The sequence below is a fragment of the Festucalex cinctus genome, chromosome 19 (assembly GCF_051991245.1).
Source record: "Festucalex cinctus isolate MCC-2025b chromosome 19, RoL_Fcin_1.0, whole genome shotgun sequence".
Taxonomy (NCBI): domain Eukaryota; kingdom Metazoa; phylum Chordata; class Actinopteri; order Syngnathiformes; family Syngnathidae; genus Festucalex; species Festucalex cinctus.
Genome location: NC_135429.1, coordinates 10489459 through 10509473, shown reverse-complemented (window position 1 = coordinate 10509473; position 20015 = coordinate 10489459). Strand labels below are relative to the sequence as shown.

Sequence of the window (20015 nt, the reverse complement as noted above, 5' to 3'; positions counted from 1 at the left end):
TGATAAATGACAAAATGTACATTTTTTTTTTCTGAGCTTGTTCCAGTTTCTGGAAGCTCCTCCTGCCCACCGAGCGCCAGCCTCTCTTTCTTAACTACAGGACGTCGGACGTCCTTAATTAACGCATCCTTTTCACCTGCTCTCCTGCACACAATGTAACTAGCTAGCTACCTTTCTCTTCAGTGTCATGTCAAGCAACTCGCTTGATTGTCGTTCTCCCGACATTCAAACTGTTTCAGAACCAGAGGAGAGTGAGAAAAAAAAAATCCTCGAACCACGTCTGGCCTCATTTAATAATTAGGTCACACCTGCGTGAGTGATGACGTCACAGACAGAAGACAGCACGTTTCCTCATTGGAGTGTGTCGACCCTCACCTGGTCTGTTTATTTTCATTTTGTAAACGGAATATTAACCAATTTCAAGTGGCGATCATAGTCAAGTATGTCGAATGTCTGAGAAGTGACAAACTCCGCCCCTTTTCTCGTCAGCAAGCCATGCGGCGTAATCAGGTAAGCCCGCAGATGACTTTTTGCCTCATGCACACCTTTAGTAAGCGATAAGGAAGCAGCACGTGTGTAGCTTGTTTCACTTCCAGCTTTGGGAAAATGATTGCTTTTGGCAACTTAAAGTCTGTCTGGTAACGGTCGGGGGCTTGTTGTGAAATAAAGTGGTTGCCATACTACAACAGCATTTCAATCAATAAATCAGACCTTTGGAGCTGCGGGTGTGTCCTGATCAATGACGATTAAAAAAATGAGTCAATATAATGCCACACAGCTAATTTTGTTTACCAAAGTGAACAAATTATCTTGAGCTAAATATTTATAAAATACGTAGTGAGCTTGGGGGGGGGGGGACAAATCGACGATTTTGAATGCTCCTTTAAAGTTTAAAATCACACTGTTTTGTTTTGCACAAGTTGAAAAGTGTACATGACGCTCTGTAAGCAAATTTTGTAACAGTTAACATTTAACTCTCCATTATCAGGCTATCAAGTAACTTTACATGTTAGAAAAAAAACTATGCTTTTTATTTTGAAGGCTGTAAAGCACCAGCTCCGGTTCAGTTTGTGTACAATTTGTTTTCTGCCTCCATCTGGTGCTCAAATCGTGAACTGCAACTAAGATGCATTTTCTTCCAGTCACTAAATCGACTTCCTTTTGATTATCGTACATTATATAGAAATTAGTTTTAAATTTAATCAACTACTTTTAAATTCTGAATTAAAGTAATTCATTTATGTGAATAATTCTTGTTATAATATGTTTAGATTTCTACGTTGAAGTTAATTAAAAACAACTGTTGAGCAGTTTAATCACTTTATTTCGTTTCAACACAATTCATAATAAATCGAGACATATTAAAAAAAATATATTTAAGCGCACTGAGGAAAGTGTTTTATTTTGAAAGTCAGGCAGTGTCATGTCAAACAAAAAGTATTTCTATTTTTACAGGATAGTTAGTAACATAGCAACCTTAACCAACAGTGTTCAAATGTTAACCTTGACTGCGTGTACGTTAAACTACCATAAATAAAGCTGATTTGGCCCCGAAAATGACAAAACTAACATGTTACGATAAAACTAAAGCGTGTGTGTAAGTGGTTAAGGTGAGTGATGGTGTGCCGCAAAAAAAAGCGATGCGAAGAGGCTGCACGGTTCTAATGAAGTCAGGTTGCTGACACCTTTCAAGACTTGTTGAGGGCTGACAATGTGGGAGGTTCAAAGGTTGGGGGTCAGAGGGTCAGTGCAAGGGTGTGTCGAGGGTGGTGGGCGTGTCCTGGTGCTGAGCCTCGGCGTCGGGAACAATCATCTGCTCGCCGGCGTCCATCTCCGATGGACTCATCTTGTTCTGAAACAGAAAGTAAAACTTTTATGTTGCCTTGTTGTTACATTCTGAAAGCGGTTTTAGTTTTTTACCTTCCAAGTTCCCACTTTCTCCTCAAATGACTTGAACGTGGGAGCATTCCTGAAAATAAATAAATAATTAAATCCATTCAGTGATTGTAGCCTCAATTAAGCCGAATTTTGCTTAAAAAAAAAAAAAAAAGCTCAAATCAATAAAACTACATACGGATTAAATATAACAATACAGGATTGTAAAATAAATATTACATTATAAAATAAAAAATAAAGCACTTAATTCTAGAATTTTTATGGAACAAAATGTGCAGCTATTTTTGGACATTATTGAAAAAAATCAGACATTTTGGTGTAAAAGAAATTATAAATTAAAGTGACATGCCACCAGATTTACAATAAAAAAAATAATAAAATAAAAAAAAATTTTGCGCAGCTGCTTTTGTAGCAATTATTTCCCCAAAACAAAATTGCTCATCTTAACTATTTATAGAACACTTTAAAACAACCACCGATGCATACAGTCTTTAAAATCTTAAAAAAAAGAAGAAAAAAATGGTTTAACATATTAGCAATTTAGCATATACAGTAAATTAGCATGTCAGTGCAGTTTGTACAATTTCTACCAAAGCACACATGAATTTATGTGTGTAAATCCAAACAGAAACTGACTTTGTAAAAAGTAAATATATTTGTAAAATGTACTAATACATTTGATATTATCATTTTCTAAAAAGGAATCTTTGAAAATAAAAATATGGTTGGTGCTAAACGCGTTAGCATGTCACAACCAATTTCATGACCAAAAAGTACAAATATAATTTTTGGAAAATTATCTACTAAGTTGCATAAATTGTGATTTATTTTTTTATTTTTTGGTAAAGTCAGACTTTTTAAAAAGTAACATAAATGCACGACAAACTCAAATGAAAAGTAATGCAACTTTGTTGAATAAACTGTGCAGCAGACACAAGATGGCGTCCTTCTTACCTCATGACAGGCATGCTAGCCGAGTGCTGCAAAGAGCGCTTGCTAGTCGGCAGCGTTAACAAGAGTGGGGAGGGATTAGTGATCATTTCAGAATGCTAGTCGGCACACTTTTACTACATGAACGCACGCGCACGTCCTGCTACATCCTATTAAGACTGAGTGAGTGTGTTGATCTTTTTGTGTTTTTGTACGGAGGGCTCAACGCAAATGGCCACTTATATGCATCTGCCACAAAAAGCACACACAAGCACAAAAATACACACACGCAAATACGTACATCAAAAACAGAATGTGAACAAAAAGCACCCCCCCCCCCCAAAAAAAAAAAGCGGCTTGCATGAGGTTGCATTTCAGAGTAATCATCAGCTTTGAGGAGGCGGCTAATCTTGTTTGCGGCTCGCTAATCCACGGAGGAAGGATGACAGCGGAGAAGTTGGATTAGCGTTCTCGCTTGGGAGGGGGGTGTCAAGGGGAGGATGGGTTGGGGGGGGGGGCTCGCCAGTCTCGCGGATAGCAGGTTCTGATTGTTGGATTAAGCCGGAAACAATTAGCGAGAGTCGTAGCGGTTTGCTTTAATGGGTAACGACTAATCGAGGTCATCCCGCTAATTAACAGACGCCGGTGGCTCAAGACGAATAAACGCCTCCCTCCAAATAAAAATGAGTTAGGATCTCAATTTATCATGAAGTTGTTAAAGGAACATGCCAACTCTCACGTGGTCAAAATTCCACCTCGGTTCAAACTTGTGTAAATGAAGCCGCCGCCCGACAGGTGGGCGTGACCAACACAAGGCAGCGTTGCCGTCCGTCCGTCCGTCCGCTCGGAGCTCACCTGACGTCTTCCAGCTTGCGGTTGATGGCCAAGCTCATGTTGGAGAAGGCCGCCGTGGCCTTCAGGCCGGCGTGTGACAGCGTCTCCGATGTCCTCTTGTACCTGGCGAGGGGGGGGGGGGACGTGGTCACGTTTTCATTTTCAAATGCCTGCTAGCGCCAGACGCACGCACGGACGCTCATTTCCTGTGGCGGGCAACACGCAGGAAGTTGGATCAAAAGTCGAGATTGGACATGCAGCTTGCGACGCGACGAGAAACTCTTCAAATTTTGCGTCAGGCTGTGTAGTCAGTTGTTTAGTCGGTAAGTCTAGTTATAGTTACTTGGGTAGTCAGTTACTGGTCTGGTCCATTAGTCAATCAGCTAGGTAGTAGGATTACATATTAGCAGCCAAGTAAAGCTTGGTTAGTGAGATAGCTAGTTGGATTATGCAAAAGGTATTTTTTGGGTTAGTTAGTAAAACGATGTGAAAAGTACCACATTTTGGGAACTGTTTGGTTAGTCTTGTTAGTCGGTAAGTCTAGTTTGTTGGCATATGACTTAGTTTGCTGGGCATTTAGTCAGTAAATCAAACTAGCTGGTTAGTCAAGTTAGTTGTAAGTTTAGTTTAGTATTGGTTAAAAATTGGTTTGTTTGAACCGTCTAGTTATTAGGCATTCAGTTTAGCTGTTCAGTCTAGTTAGTGCGAGTTAGTTGGTCGTCTGTCGTAAGTTTGCAGTTTAGTTGGCGAGTCAGTCAAGTGAGTCGCGTGGTCGGCAATTTATTCGGGTTGCAGTGAGATTGGTTGGTTGGTAGGTCATTTGGTCAAGTTGGTTGGTTACGACTTGTCAGATGAAAAGGTTGTTTGCTCAGAAGGTCGAGTTATTCTCAGTGATCAGCTTAGCTAGTTTGTCAATCAGTGAGTGAGTGAGTGAGTGAGTTGGTGATCATCTGCAACATCCAGCAGATGGAGTTGTGGTGAATACAAGTTCTCTGCATTTTGAAATGTGAATTCATGCTGCCTGGCGGCAATATTCGACCTTGGTGGAGGTCTGCGAGTGTCATGCTTGTTGTTTACTTTTTTCAACAACCTGTTTTTTACGCCAGGGTCTGGTTTAGGGGAAGCAAAAAAAGAAGTGTCTGTCATGAGGAAGTGCAGGACGGGACGTACGCCGATGAGGTGGTGACCTCCTGCCAGGTTTTGGTGAAGTTCTGCTTGAGCTCGTTGAGGGGCGTCACCCCCAACTTCCTCTTGATGTCTGCCAGCTGTCTCTCCTTCACCGCCAGAACCTGAGACAGCGTCTGGATCTCATCCTCCACCTGCGCGCACACCGTTAGCTTTGATTAGATCCTCTTCTGGGTGCCCTGGAGTTAACAGGAACTTTTTTTCCCCCCCCCCATCGGAATCGGACTGAATCGTTTTGCATTGCACTAGATTGTATTTTCTTAAATTGTACTTTGAGTGAATCCTGTTCAATTTTATAAACTCCTGGTATGTTCTCATTTAAACAATTTCTGGTAATTCCAATGGAACGATTCCCACTTGGAAAATTCCTCGAATTCAGCAAGATGAACTTAGCAGTTGGGATGCAACAATAACAGCAACATTGCGATATTAAAACTGGCCATCATCCCTCTCAGTGTGGATGAACTCCTGGGTGCCTTTCCTTACAGGGTTCTTCTGTGCCCTGCCATGTTGTGGTTTGCGTGTGTATCTCTGGGTACGATCATGGGGATATGAAGGGGAGGGGTGGCTTTTTCTTTTAATTGTGGATGTTTTAATTGTTCAGCTGAAGCACTTTGAGTTGCATTTAAATGTATGAAAGGTGCTATATAAATAAACTTTGATCAATTGATTGACAATATTATCGTCATCATGTCACGATATTAAAAGCAGCACATCTGCTATAAAGACCAGTTTGTTTTCCATTTGTACAATTTCAGCACCCTCTGGTGGTTAGTTTGTTGTTGCAGTTTAATTTTAATTAGGCATGTTTTGGCCACCTTTGTTTAAGCCCCACGCTAATTAACACATTAAATGTTATTAGTGATTGTAGGTCGTTTTGAGGTTAATGTTTAATTATAACATGATCTAATTAACATTGTCTAAATAAAACATTTAGAGTAAAAAAAAGATTGCTCAAGATTTGCTCACCACTGTTATGTACAAAAACACAATATTGTGCTTTTTCCAATATAGTGAGTTTTAAGACTAACATATGGTATAACGACTTTTGCATCGCCACTTAGCTGTAGCACAAAGTGACGGACAGCTAACCCTCAACAACTCCACTTGCAGCTCCTGGCGTTCCTCCTCCGTCATGGCGGGCATCAGCGGCGCGGGTCCGACGCTCATCGCCGCATCTTGCCCCACCTCGGCCACCGGATCCTGATGCTGCTGCGAGCCTGGAAGGCCAACACATAGACATTGCGGTGGAAAATGTGGCCAACAGGTGGCGCTTGAGTGCTGTCCTGGTGGGTATCGACCAGGGTAATGGAAGCGTAGCATTAAATGGTGCTAACAATACCGTCTGATGGTGAGTTCAAGAGCACACGCAAGCACGAGCACACACTTTGATGGCTATGGGAGCAGCAGTGCATCAATAATAGAAAGAAAATCTTCACTCCATCAAAATGAGGAGTGGCAAGAAGACAACTAGATGTGGGCAAAAGTATTGGGACACTAAAAGGACAGGAAGTCTTCCCACAAAGCAATCAATGACGAGTTCCATCAATTGGTAGAAAATGCAAAAACAGACAAAAAAAAAAAATCATACATTAAATTACATTTTGAATCGTACTATAATGTAATTGGAGTGAATGATTTTGAATTGAAGTTTGTGGTGATTCACATCGTAATTAGTCATATTGGATCGTAATCTGAGGCAATTGTATTTGATCACATCACAATCGGAGTGACTGGTTGCGCAATAGGAGTCTGTTTTGTGGCAAATGATAACTGGTAAGAATTATTGATTGGATCCTAACTATGGTGACTCCATGTTGAAACTGGAGTCAATTGTGTTCTAATGAATCATAATTGAATTGAAATTGAATAGCATGGCGAGAATCGGATCGTTACCGAAGAGAATCGGATCGTAATGAGTTAATTGCATTCTAGAGCAATCCGAAAGAATCACATCGTTTGAGTCACATGGTAATTGTGGTGAATAGTATCAAGTGAATACGAGATTAAATGAGTGAATCGAATCGTGTCGTAATCAGGGGGTACAATTTATCGTAATCTGTGAATGGTATTCGATCGGAATTATAGCGAATCATCTCGTAATTGGACTGAATCTTGAGGTCTTTGGAGTAACTTTAGCAGTACTGTGACTCTTTGATATCGTAGGTAAAACAAATTTTTACGTCGCGTTTACCTCTACTGGGAAGCGCCGGCGAGCCGGGCGGCGTGTCGCTGATGGCGGGCGCCAGGTACAGATAGCTGGCGTTGACACCTTGCTCAAAGTCGAAGGGCGAGCAGTACTCCTCCGGGGCCTCCATGTCATCCCGCGACTCCCATCCGAGCCAGACACGATTGCGTGCATGTGACTGGCGCGTTCCTATTCCGCATCAAGAACGTCGTCCTTTTGCGCTCGTCAGACCGTGCGGCGGCGGCGCTATCGCCTGACCCTTCATCTACTCTGTCATCCATCCCTCCATCCTGGAGGTCCCGTTCATGTGTCATGTGAGCCAAGTGAAAAGCGTAATCTGCCGTGTCCCAGATTACAGCCCGGCCGGCATTAATCTGGGCCGGGGCCTGTCCGTCCATCTTGGGGTGGGGTGGGGGTGAGGGGGCGGGCTCGGGGGGCTATTCAGCCGGAATGGACGCCCGAGGAGTTGCAGTGGGAATCGCGCGTGCTTAAGATGAACATGAATGTGTGTGTGTGAGGCGTCTCGAAAAATATGACAAGATGCTCTCCAAGAGGAAGTGTTGGATTATTGATTTTTTTTTTTTTTTTAAAGAATTGATTTGTTTACATTTATGTGACAGTTGAAAATGTTAAAATGAAAAAGGCTGTTTTTTTTTAACACTTTAATAGCAATTGTTTTTACCATTGTGTGACCATTTACAATTTTAAATTTCTTACTTGTTAATTGTGGGAATGCTGAAGCATTCCCACGTGTGTTATTGTGATTTTTATTCTCCACACTTTTTTTTGCCACATAACTCCCACATAATACTTCCAATTTACACTGTTGAAATTTCAATTTCGCTTCAAAAATTCACGCCTTCCAAGGTCCAGTGTATATATATCGTCTGATTCCACATTACTAACAGTATTTGCACAATTTAACATTTAATATCAACTTTTCCCCATTCATTTTCAATGGGACAGACATTGAACTTTTTTCTAAGTATCACTTTCCACGAGGCACAGTTCGTAAAGCACATTGTCCAGTAACCAGGAGGTTATAATTTCATAATTTATCTCTCAATTGGATTCAAATATTAGCATTTAGCTATTAGCATTCCCACGCAACTTCTCCTGAAATTGCACTTAGTCTCGTTTTGTATATATTGTTTTTTTTTTCTAAACAGTTAACAGCAGTGAATGTAAATTACATCAATATTTTTACTTTTATTTCAGAACAAACCCTTGTGAGGAATAAGCGGTCAAGAAAATGGATGGATGGATGGATTTCAGAACAATACAGTTATTTTAGAATTATACATACACTTCAAAATGATCAAGATAGTTTTAAATCATCACCTTTACCGTTATCAGTAATGCTTTTGTGACAAGGGCTGGAGAACTCTTACTCTATTTTACTTGTATTTCATTCAAATACAGCGCATTGAAACCGGACACTGTTGGTTACGTGCACTTCTACCAAACGGGAACAAGCGTCCGTTTGAGCGGCCTGATGGGTCGCAGCATCAAATCAATTAGCGTAATATTTGCCGCATAGCGTGTCACATGATGGGCCGAAAACCAAAATCATGGGACAAAGGAGGCGGGGGGTGCGGGGGGGGCACACTGTAACACACTCATGTCCTATGAGAAGTGGCTGTGGGGTCCCATGGACAAGCAGAGGGATATTTTTTGTTCACATGTAAAATAACCAAAAAAAACAAAACATAAAGTGGTCAATCTCAAAGTGCACTGGTCTCTCTGGTGGAAATCAAATCACGACTGCTGCTCATGATCAATCGCATCCGGAGGATGCTAAGAGGGGGAGAAAAAACAAAACAATAACGCCGGCCAGCTTCATTTCCACGCCGAGACTGGAGGGGAAGTCTGTTGCCATGACGACAAAGCGCCTATAAAAGGAGGAATGTACACTAAAGGCCTGATAATGTTGTGCGAGAGTAACCATTACCTACAAATGGAAGATAATTCATCAAAATGTCTGCTTGCTAAGCAGGTGGATTGCAGCCAAATTTATATTTGCATACATTTTGCTGCAAAAAGAAGTTCATAACTTTTGGAAGTTGTTTGTCCAATATTCATTGTTGTGAGCATTTGTACGTTTTCAGCTTTTTGTAGCACTTAGTATGAGGTTTGATTTGTTTTTAAAAGTGTTCCCATGGGGCCAACACACCAAACTGATACAACTGATATAGGGTACTAACACAAAATATACAACATTAAGTACACTAATACACAACATACAGTAAGTGACAGTGCACTAAACACAAAATACACATGTATAACATGAAATACTCCACAGCTAGTGTACTAAAACGCAAGCAACACAATGTATGTTGTACTACAAAACTAATTTGACACATCATATACTGAAATATTAAATACTCAAAATGCAGTATACTAAAACACAAGATACACCAAATACAGAGTACTGTGAGACAAAATACATAACAAGATGCACTCCATACGGTGTATTGAAACACAAAACCCTCATTATACAGTCGAATGAGACATAATATATTCAACATAGTGTACTAGAAGACAAAATTGTCAACTTTCTGTGAACTAAAACACAAAGTAGTCATCTCGCAGGAAAATAATTGAACAAAATAAAATGTACTAAAATACTCAACATATATAGATTGAAAAATAGAATCCTCATTTTGTCGTATTATACGACAAAATACTTTTAGCACACTTGTGTTCACTTCACTTCCTGTTTTTTTTTATTTTATTTACTGACATGCGCACTTTAAGCCCGTTTGGCCTTTCATATACACATAGTCAAGAAGCACATCTAAAATAAAAAATACATAATCGCGGTGTACACGTGGCATTTTAAAACTTTTAGATCTTTTTTTCAGTGGTTTTGTTGTTCCAATTATGAGTTCCTCCTTCACAGACGGACACGTTCACTTCCGCGTTAAGTTTTGTTGCCATTTAGAATGAATATCTTTTTGTCAAGTTTGACACGTTAACGTTTAAATTGGGGCGCAAACCAAGATAGTTCGCTAGCCTTAATCTTAAGTTTCGGGTCTTTTTCTCCGTTGTTTGTTTTAAAGTGACAACATGCCAAAGCGTAAGCGAGACATTCAAAATAAGTGAATTACCTTTGTCGTTGTCGTCCATGAGTGCGTTTCAGCGTGGATTCTGTGTTAGAGGTAAAGTTGCAGTTAGGTCCAGTCACGACACACCTTTTTTGGGCGTAGAAGCTGAAGGCTTCTCCTTCTTCTTCGTCGTTTACTTGATCTTCTTCTTCTCCTCTTCCTGGTCTCTGCCTTCTTGTCGCTGACTGGCTGCCATTCACGGCGTGGGGGGCGGGTCCTGCTACTATGACATCAGCACGTACAAGTGTAAACAGAGGCGAGCACGTGGGTGTCAAATCGACGCTGTCAACACTGCGCATGCGCAATAAACAAGCTATTTTGTTGGCTGACGTGCTTCTGTCAAAAACAACGCCGGAATTAATAATTAAGCGTTTAATGAATTTATAAATGCATGAATCTAACATTGAAGGTACATAAAAACAAACTTACGTGTTCGACACGTTTAAATATATTTAAATTAGAAGACAATTAACGTTTTTTAGTACTTCTGCGGTGGCCTTGAGTACCCAGTAAGGCACCTAAACATTTTTTTGTTAGGGAATGTAACATAAAAGTTATGAAAGCAGTTTTATTGGTATATAAAGCATTTTATAAAAAGTATAGTTGTTTTTTTAGATTTGCAAATAAAATAATGCTTTTTGGATGAAATATATTATGTTCAATGCAGAGCCTATAATGATTTATATGGGCTGTGCACATAAAATTACACAAAAACGACAGAAGTGCTCTAAATGATAAATTGGCTGCTTTTTATATAGCGATTTAACTACTAACTATGTAAATGCAGTATGTCTACAAAGTCTCTGTCCATTTTTTGTTCAAGTTGTATTTGCTTTTGTGATAAATTAAGAGACTCTTTCTATGTAATATACAGTGGAAACTCCATTGCAGAACAACTGACATTTGTAACTGTCCTAAAGAGAAGCTAAACACAACATAATACAACTAAAATAAAGTAAAGCTACTCTGGCTTTGTTAACACATAGACATTATGGGAAACTGAAAATGGGAACCTGATTTTTTTTTTTAAGATGTTATTTGGCAAACTTCTCTGAGCAGTTGGCTAGTCATTTGCTAATTACATACAACTTTCCTGCTTTCCTGTTAGGCTGTATGTTCCACTTCCTGCTGTATGGTTACCGTCACACAATGTGCTTCTATAATCACTTAAACAAGCACTAAATATTTTTAATTCAAGTGGTAAGTGTGAGCCAGCAATGCATGTGCAAGGCATGCCTGGCTGCAGGCCTGCCAGTTAGCCATTAGCCTATGGTTGTGTGACACATCCCCAAACAGCCACCTTAATGTTATCTAAGGCCGGGTTATGCCCCCGCTGCTGTTCACACGCTGTCTGCAAAGCCCTTAATTGGACGCCAGTGAAACTTTACACCCGGCTATGCAAACTATCACGAATGCACAAAGCAGGGCGCTCGCGCACACACACATAGAGAGGGATGTTCTCATGAATGACTGCTTCTTGCCAGGCCTGGATATAACTGCAAGGAAGCTGAATTGGACATTCTGTACTGTTCACTGTACAAAACAACACTGTGGGATCAATGCTTGCTGTGCCTGTACTCTATTGTCTTGCACCAACTTCAATAAAACTAAAAGCACAACAAAATACTTTATATCACAGGTCTTGCAAGAAAGGGGCAGTGGACATGCCGTACTGTTCAGGACAACGTTGTGGGATGGATGCCATGTTCAGTTTTCAATAAAGCTTAAAAACAGCATAATGTATGTCAAGTCACAGGTGGCACACAATTGCTGATCTGGAGTCAGTTCTAGAAAAGTTGCTGCACTTCATGTGCATATAATATTGTATTTAAATATAATAATCATTACACATAAGGAAAGTCAATATTTATTTATATTGTCAAATATTATATAATAAACATGTTCTTATTAAAAGTTAAAGTTAAGTTAAAAAACTTCACAATACATTTTAAAATATTGTAAAGAAAATGAATGTGAAAATGTCCCAGAATATTGTATTTTTTTGGGGGGGTTGTGTTATATGTGATTAAATATGGTCTATTTATTCTGTGTACGACACATAATTGTCATATTGCTAATTGTGTATATTATATAAATGTACAAAAAATGGATACATAATAAACAGTAAAGAAAAACAAATAAAAATACCTGATTTTTAAACAAATGTTTTGTATTTTTTATGATAATGTAATTGAAATAATGTGCATATTTATATTTGAAATATTTTTGCACATTTTATAAATTTAGACAATAATTTATTCGCCATAATAAAAATATACTAAAATAAAACACACCTTTCTGTTATAAAAATATATTTTCATGCACATTTTTGTGATATTTGATGTAATTGATCATTTTTATTTGATTTGATATAAGAATCAACAGTTTACACACTTGAGAATTACATCACGTCACGTGATCATATTCACGCACAAAAGGGGTGTAAAAGGGTCTTCTTTATGTGCTTTCAGCAGAGCCCGAAAGCGTTAAAGAGATAACGAAATAAAAAAAAAAGCGAGCGCGAGAGACGGAGAGATATGAGAAGCATGCGGAAAATGGGTGCAGCCTTGCACACACAAAAGCCCCCATTGGCGAGCCACAGCAGCACCCCCATCTCCCCCTCTTCGAAGCGGCCCCCCTCCCTTTCCTCCTCCCCTCCGCCGCCGCCTCCACCACCAGTCGAGGTGCATTGTGGGGAGGAAAGTCGTTGCCATTCGACCTCTGCGGGGCCTGCGCGGACGCAGCGAGAACCCTGAAAATGTCATTATGCGATTAAAAGAGCGATTTATTTCCGTGTAACCGACAAACTCTCACCGGCCGGGGGCCCCGCGACCGAAAAACGAGCGGCCGAGGACGAGCAACGACGGCGGGGGGGGAGACAGCGAGGGGACGGAAGGAAAAAGGAACATTTTGCCGTGGCGGGGGGGGATCCTGGTGAGACAGTTGTCATAAGCGCAAGAAAATGTCCGGCGAGAGGAACCGCAGGTCGCTGGCGTTCCGAGGCGGTGGGCTAGCCGGGCTAACAGGCTCCGGAGGTTCCGGATGCGGCGGGGGGAACGGCAACAGCTGGGAGGCCCAGACCTGCCAGGACCGACATTTTAACGGCAACCGGCCGGACCAAGACGAAGACGGGGACCTTGGAGCGACGGGACCAACGCGGAAGCGACTGGAGGGCGCCGGCTCGGTGAGCGACAGCACGGAGCCCGACGCGGAGGAGGAAGAGGACGCGGAGGGGGCGGCTAGGAGCCGCGGCGATGCCGACTCGGCGGCGAACGGCTACAAGGAAGCGGGCGGCCACGACTTCGCCGAGTCGGGGAGCGGCGAGGCGGGACCCAGGAAATGCGGCGTGGAGATGAGACCGCAGACGCTGCTCCAGAAGCACTCGCTCTTCCACGCGTCGTGGCTCCACGAGTTTCCGTGGCTGCGCTTCTGCCAGCAGACGGGGCTCATGTCGTGCTCGTGGTGCCGCGACGTCGCGACCCGGAGCGGCGACGAGCTCACCAAGGGCAGCCGGAGCTACAAGCGGGCCCTGCTCCTCCGACATCACCTGTCGTCCGAACACGGCAGGAATGACCCCAGCAAACAGGTAACCGCTTCGGTGGCAGCCCGCACCCCTCCACCGCTCTCAAACCTTGCCGTAGGATGCTTACAAACCACGTTAAATACACTTTATTCACTATTTTCAAGTCTCTCGGTTGACATTTTAGTCCCTTTATCAAACATTTAAATCGAAAATGAGCTTGTCCGAGACCCCCCCACCCGTTGTTCGCTTTGCGGCTAATTAGCTTAGGAGCTAAATTCGGTGCTAAACTAGCTCGTAGCTCGTTCGCCGTGTCGCCGGGATTGGACGCCCGAGTCCGGGTTGAAAATCTCGGTGGAGACGCTGAAAATCGTGCTAGTTAGCTGGCTGTGGAGTGTAAATGTACGTTTTTGTGACTCATTTGTGCTTCTTTCGTATGTTGGTCGGGGTAAACAACACTAAAGTAATTGACTGTTCAAGGCCAGGGGTGAGCAAACTGTAGGCTGCGGGCCCATCAAGGCTCCCGGCTCAGATCTTTAATCCGGCCCACCAAGACCAACTGGCTTGGAATATTTGTTGCACTAATGTTGTTTTCCCATTACATTGGTACAATAAATGTATTTATTCATCAGTTTTTTTGAAACATTGTCTAATTTATCATTCATGTAGTTAATTTGATATTCATTGTATAATCACTTTTTTAACATAAAAAGTAATCATTTTATTGAATATCTGTTGATAATCATTTACGAACACAATTTAAAACAAATGGATCCATATGTTCAAGACAAATAAAAAAATATATAATAAAATGTAAAACAGTTGTAAATCAAATATACAATTTTACATATCAATTTAACATTTTAATGGGGTATATGCCACGGAAGAGGTGGGACTTCCATGATTTTGCACATGAGCTTTGATTCCGGGTTGCGGCGTGTGCCGCGTTCCAATATTCGCATCCCCCACCCCTGCGCCCCCAACCGCGTGCTCCCGTCGATTTTGCGGGAGCATGCAGGGCGTCTCAACTCTCTGACGTGCTTCGGACAACTGACAGACACACTCCACACTCGCACCCGTCAACGGGAATGCGCAACCGAGGGGCACAAAGTCGGAAGCGCACTTAGTGGGATGCAGCCAACACGTCGCGAACCGGAACCAGAATCAAAGCTCATGTGCAAAAACAAGTCCCGCCTCTCCCGTGGCATATATACCCCATTTATTTTATTAATTGGTACGTCCACACATGTGGGTGTTATTTTTTTTTTAAAAAGTACTGACCAATCTAAAGTGTTGAAAATTGCTTACTCTCTTTGATGATGCTATGTTAATAATTGAGCAAACAGGATGTTTTTAGAGTCTCCTGAAAAGTAGACATTTTGAAGGTACAAAATTTTGGCCCGATGCCACACATATTTAAGAAATGTATTGTTTTATTAAAATTTAACTATTTAACATTTTCCAAACATGTTTCCCATATTTACCAACGACCTGGCTCATGTCCCTTCAGGGAAAAAATAATGTATTTTGTCCCTTGAATATATTGTTTGCACACGCCTGCCTAAAATGTAAACGTTTTTTCTCAGTTTGCACTGTACTTAAGCCCCACGTTTTTCTTTGTATCAGCATCTGTCTTGATTACTATCTAGCCAGAGGTCACAATGACAAGGGGAGCCGCAGCAACCCCACCACCACCTTGGGCCCTCCTGTGCGGCCTCTTAAGGCTCGCGCTCCCTGGTGACCTCTGGTGCTTTTACACAACCTTCCCCCTCCTCCCCTTGGGAGCTAAATTAGAGGCGTTGTGCCAGAATGACCCCCCCAGAAAATCCATACTGGACAAGAGCAAAAAAATAAAAATAGGAGGGGGTTGGCAGGATGAGAGCAGGGTGAATTGGATGTCCCTAATACAGGGGTATCAAATGGCGAGCCACGTCATGGTTGCTGGTTTAGTATGTATTTTGTAATAAGTTCACAGTTGGGTTCACTTTGGGTACAGTTGGACAGCGAAAAGCCAATATTTTATGTAAATGGAAAACAGTTTTATGTTCTTTCTCACTTTTAGTTGCAAAAGTGTTTTTCACAATAATTGTTCAGTATTTAGTAGAGAACGTTCCTAATATTCAGAATAGTTAAGTGAAATGCTTATTAGCTTAGAATAGGGAAACAAATGATTATAAAATAACGGGGTGGGTCGGATCTGGCTTGCAGGCCTCGAGTTTGACACTTAATACGAATGACACGGCATCACCTGACCCCCCATCATCCACATTTTTGTGGATTAATGGGCCCTACTGTTCACCATTTGGGGCATATCCTATAATTAAAGATTGTACGCCGCATGCCGAGACATTGACTCAAAATCATACTGCGAACATTTAAGTGCGATGTGACTTTGAGTTCTTTTTATGTGAAACATTCAATTTTCCCCACAAAATACAGTCAAATTGCAAAAGTAGAAAATATTTCTGGGCTGTGTTACCCAGTGTCTCCCAACTTTTACTGATGCAATACATTTTATTTAAGACATTTCAAAGCACACCACCAAACAAAAATGTCATTAAAGGTATAATTAACGTAAGTTAATTACTTGCGTTCTGCCACCTAGTGGAAGAGAATTTCATTGATCTGACTGTCACTGTACGTTGTTGCAAAGAGATGAACCAAGACACGTTTTCAGTAAGTAATAATTTTCGGACCAATGAAGTCAAATTTGGATGATTCCTAGCAGTGTTGGTGTTCATAGTGCTTTTGAATTGAATATTTGTCAAATTTTATGCGTCTAATTTAGTATTGTCAGTTATGTCATTGTTAATTTTGGTTGTCATAATGTTGGGTTGTCATGTCAAAGTTCAGAATGTGACTTTTGGGAGAGGGGGAGGAGATCTTGACGATTAATTTTCACTTTGATCAGGTACCTACATACTTTTTGATAACGGATTGTATTTTTTCAAAGCAAAGCAAGTCTTATTTTTTATTATTTTTTTCCTTTTTTCTTTTTTTGTTTTGGGGGGAATCATGTGATTCAGGGTTGCTGAAATCTTTGTAGTATTTGAGGCCTACGTGACCGTAACAGCTGTATATGATGTGTGCGTTTTTATCTTTTTCTTTATGGCGTCGACATTTGCACGGCGTTCTCAGATGCCATAAAAGCAGGGAGTGTTTCATCGACGTTATGGACGATCCCAGTCGGGTGTCAAAGTGTGTTTCTGCCGACGACGGCGCCGAGCGAGCTGTCACGGCCGACTTCGCCAGGCCCGTTTGACTCGCAAGAGGATTGGACGACCGCATTTAGTTCCTTCCTTGGCCACACGCAATCGCTAATCAGAATGACTTAAAGTGATCCACTAACTTGTACACACGTCTAATTGGGAAGGAGAGCGCTGCCAGTGGATTAGGGGGCTTGGCGCCGCGGATTCTCCCCGGCAACGAGAACCCCCGCACGTACGCCGCGCACGCCAAGGGCCGTGTCCTACTATCCTGTGTGCCAGTGATGCTAATACTCGGCTACGTTATTTTGTAAGTCGGCAAAGTGTTGGGAGAGAAGCTAACTCGATTAGCCCCCAGCACGCGGGGCAGCTGGGATAAATGTGGGTCTCTTCCGAGAGAGGGGATTGTCAGGAATTGTTTAGGCGTGGTCCTATGTCTGGATTTTATCCAGCGTGGACCAAAATAAGGCGAAAAAAAGGTAAAATGTGACGAGAGATTTTTAGGAGTAGTCTGTATAAAAGTTGCTCCGCAGTTGTGAAAAACACATTTATGGCACTGCTTCATTTAGTTTTCCTTTGTGTTTTTAGGGATTAAAAAAACATTTAAAAATGTAAAAATATCACTGGCTGATATATATAGTTCACTGAAAATTTAAATAAATAGTTTACTCAAGTTAACACAGATTTAAAATGATCTATTATATCGGTTGGCAGATTTTTAAAAAATAGGCTGATGCCGATATTTGTTAAAAATGCCCGGCTGATAATTGGTCAATCCCTATAGAAAATTTGAATGACGACTATATTGTGTGGCTACAATAAGCAAACATAATGGAGAATCTTTTTAATTACTATTATGCCCCCAAATAGTCAATTTTAGTGAAAAACTCATTTTGGGCCATGTTGCCAGTGTAAAAAGTGCTAATGATGTAATGGGCTTAGTATTTATTCGTTTACATTTGTTACTACAGAAACTAAACTGCAGTTTCAGTGCACAGGAGAAAAAAAAATTCCCCTCTCGGAATTTAGTTTCAGTTTTGGTTTTCTGCATGTGCGCCACCCTTTGTCTGCACCTTAAAACCAGACAGTTACAATACAGGTTGGAAAATTCACTTTTTAGTTTTGACTTGGGTGGGGGGCCTTGGATTTTACTACCTAGTAAGGAAACGGTATGTTGCCCCCAAAACCAAAGTTTAGTCTGGCCCTCAGATGGGAAGAAGGTACCCCACCCTTGTGGTACATGTGACTTTTTTTTTTGGCCCCTTTGGTTGGGTACAATCGGCTAACTGAAGTGATTCGCAAGCGCTGAAAATTTGGGAGGGGGGTCATTTCAACCCTTTATTGTACCTTTTGCCCCAAAATGGGGGGGGACTGTTTGCGGTCTGGCAAGATAGTGCGGTGGATGGGATGTTTATTGGGGGCCACAGGTCAGTGAAACGGGGTGGGCTGCCGCCAGAGGGAGAATTCTTGTGACTCTGTGGATCCCCCACCGCACCTCCTCGTCAACTTCTTCTCTGGCATGACATTGTTGAGAGGCCGGGAGACGCTCGGCGGCCCTCCCACACCTTGGGCCACATGAACACAGCTGTATTGTTCTGCTATCTGGGGACCGGCTGGCTGGCTTGAGTTTGGGGCGTCAACTATAGTTGACTTTTTTTTGTTTGTTTTTGTTTTGTTATTGGGGTGGGGGCAACTACTGTTGGCCTCAGGGGTCCGATCATGAGACTGTGGGCCTTTGGGTGGGGTTCTTGGGGGGGGCTTTAATTTCTATATGGCGACACTGCTGGATTACTGTTCGGGGCGCGTCGTGTTTGTCGCGGATCAGCCGCCACTTGAGGGGGCGGGGCTCCACGGGTTTGTTTGGCTTTGACGTGTATTTGTGTTGAGCCTTTCTTGATGCCTCGATCAAGCCCTCCATCGTGGTTTTTTGTAGTCCCCATGCCATCCAGCGTTTCGCTACTGTGCGATACAGTTGAGTTGAATTTTGTCTGGACCAAGCTTGGAACAAAATTTACTGGTATATCAAATCATTTTGGAATGGTGTTAAGTTCTAACTCCGAACACCCCAAAAACAGTGTTTTGTTTTTAATAAAGAAAATTCACTCTTGTTGTACAAAACAATATAAAAGAGTGTCTAGAAATAAGATTTGTTTTCCAAAGCGTAATTACTTTACGGACTATTTGTGTGTCGGATGTGTGCTTTTTAAAGGGTGTGGACTAGTGAGTGACATCAATAGCTGGCGTTTTTGCGTGAGGGCTTACAGCAGCTCCTTGCAAGTGATTTCATTTTGTATTTGTCTTGCATTGGCCGCAGTGGCTCGCCTTTCCCACTTGCAAGGGCATTATCTTCATCGCTTCTCTTTTTTTATATGTGGCGGTGTATCTGAAGCTTGCTCAAACTCAAATTCAGCTTGTTAGACAAAAGGAAAAAAAAAATCTACCAAGCAGCACTTAAAACAGTAATAAAAGTAATTTAGTGCACTAATAACTCGTGAAATTATTGATGTATTTAACTCATTGGAGATTCCTTTCAGACATCCTCAAACCCCTTGTTTGTGGGTCCCGACTCCAACGTGGCACATCTGGAGAAAGGAACCTGCAGGATTCAGCAACCTAGCTGGAATTTGCGCTTACTTAATGTCCAAAACTAGTATGTGTTACCTTCCCGGGCTGCTGTCTTATGTGCCAATGGCTGAAAAAGCTGCAGGCAGTTGGAGCAAGGTGGCTAATCATTAACAGGATCTCCAAATTCTCAGGTACGCTGGAACCATTTTTTGGTCCTGCACGGTCAGTTCTAGGACACATAATATGCTCTGCAAGTATCCCCAGACAGTAAAATATTTTATTGAATATTATTGTTAGGCACTGTAACATTGATTCAATAAAAATGCAAATAAAATACATTGTTTAACTTAAAACAACAACGACAGAAAGCATAACTTAAAAATATCTACCTAAATAAATGTTTAAAAACCTTCCTGTTTATCGCCGCCAATGTACATATTCTTTAAAGTGGAAGGCAACCCAAAAAAAACAAAAAAAAAACAATTCTTGACAATATGTTCTATGAAGCGCCACTAGTCTAAATATGGTATTCTGGTTAATATTGTGTTAGTGGAATATATGTTAAGCAGCAAAAACCACCAGTT

General features: G+C 41.6%; 2 protein-coding genes and 1 long non-coding RNA gene across 8 annotated transcripts in view; 2 read left to right on the top strand and 1 right to left on the bottom strand.

Moving 5' to 3' along the window:
• The first annotated feature begins 168 nt into the window (after positions 1 to 168).
• Positions 169 to 12049, top strand: LOC144008030 (uncharacterized). Of its 2 annotated transcripts, none has more exons than XR_013280534.1 (3): positions 169 to 510; positions 5959 to 6196; positions 11780 to 12049. It is a non-coding gene; the product is annotated as an uncharacterized LOC144008030 (long non-coding RNA). The 2 variants fall into 2 exon arrangements; XR_013280535.1 differs by lacking the exon at positions 11780 to 12049 and adding an exon at positions 8252 to 8599.
• Positions 1376 to 10329, bottom strand: tpd52 (tumor protein D52). Of its 3 annotated transcripts, XM_077508071.1 has the most exons (7): positions 10144 to 10329; positions 5938 to 6065; positions 4831 to 4979; positions 3682 to 3783; positions 2851 to 2892; positions 1921 to 1969; positions 1376 to 1852 (listed from the first exon to the last, which is right to left on the bottom strand). In XM_077508071.1, the coding sequence occupies exons 1-7, from the start codon at positions 10160 to 10162 to the stop codon at positions 1745 to 1747; spliced, it is 597 nt and encodes a 198-aa protein (XP_077364197.1). In that variant the 5' UTR covers positions 10163 to 10329; the 3' UTR covers positions 1376 to 1744. The 3 variants fall into 3 exon arrangements, with proteins under 3 accessions (XP_077364197.1, XP_077364198.1, XP_077364199.1); XM_077508072.1 differs by lacking the exon at positions 2851 to 2892 and having other exon boundaries at positions 10144 to 10324; XM_077508073.1 differs by lacking the exons at positions 1376 to 1852; positions 1921 to 1969; positions 2851 to 2892 and having other exon boundaries at positions 3678 to 3783; positions 10144 to 10324.
• Positions 12050 to 12732: 683 nt separating the features above from the next.
• The window catches only part of zbtb10 (zinc finger and BTB domain containing 10), a 43572-nt gene continuing 36289 nt past the window's right edge, over positions 12733 to 20015 (top strand). For 2 of the 3 annotated variants that reach the window (XM_077507511.1, XM_077507510.1), the window contains exon 1: positions 12734 to 13726. In XM_077507511.1, the coding sequence (XP_077363637.1) occupies positions 13103 to 13726 (624 nt within the window). In that variant the 5' untranslated portion in view covers positions 12734 to 13102. Of the gene's footprint in view, positions 13727 to 20015 lie in introns of all 3 variants that reach the window. The other variant, XM_077507513.1, reaches the window with a different exon arrangement.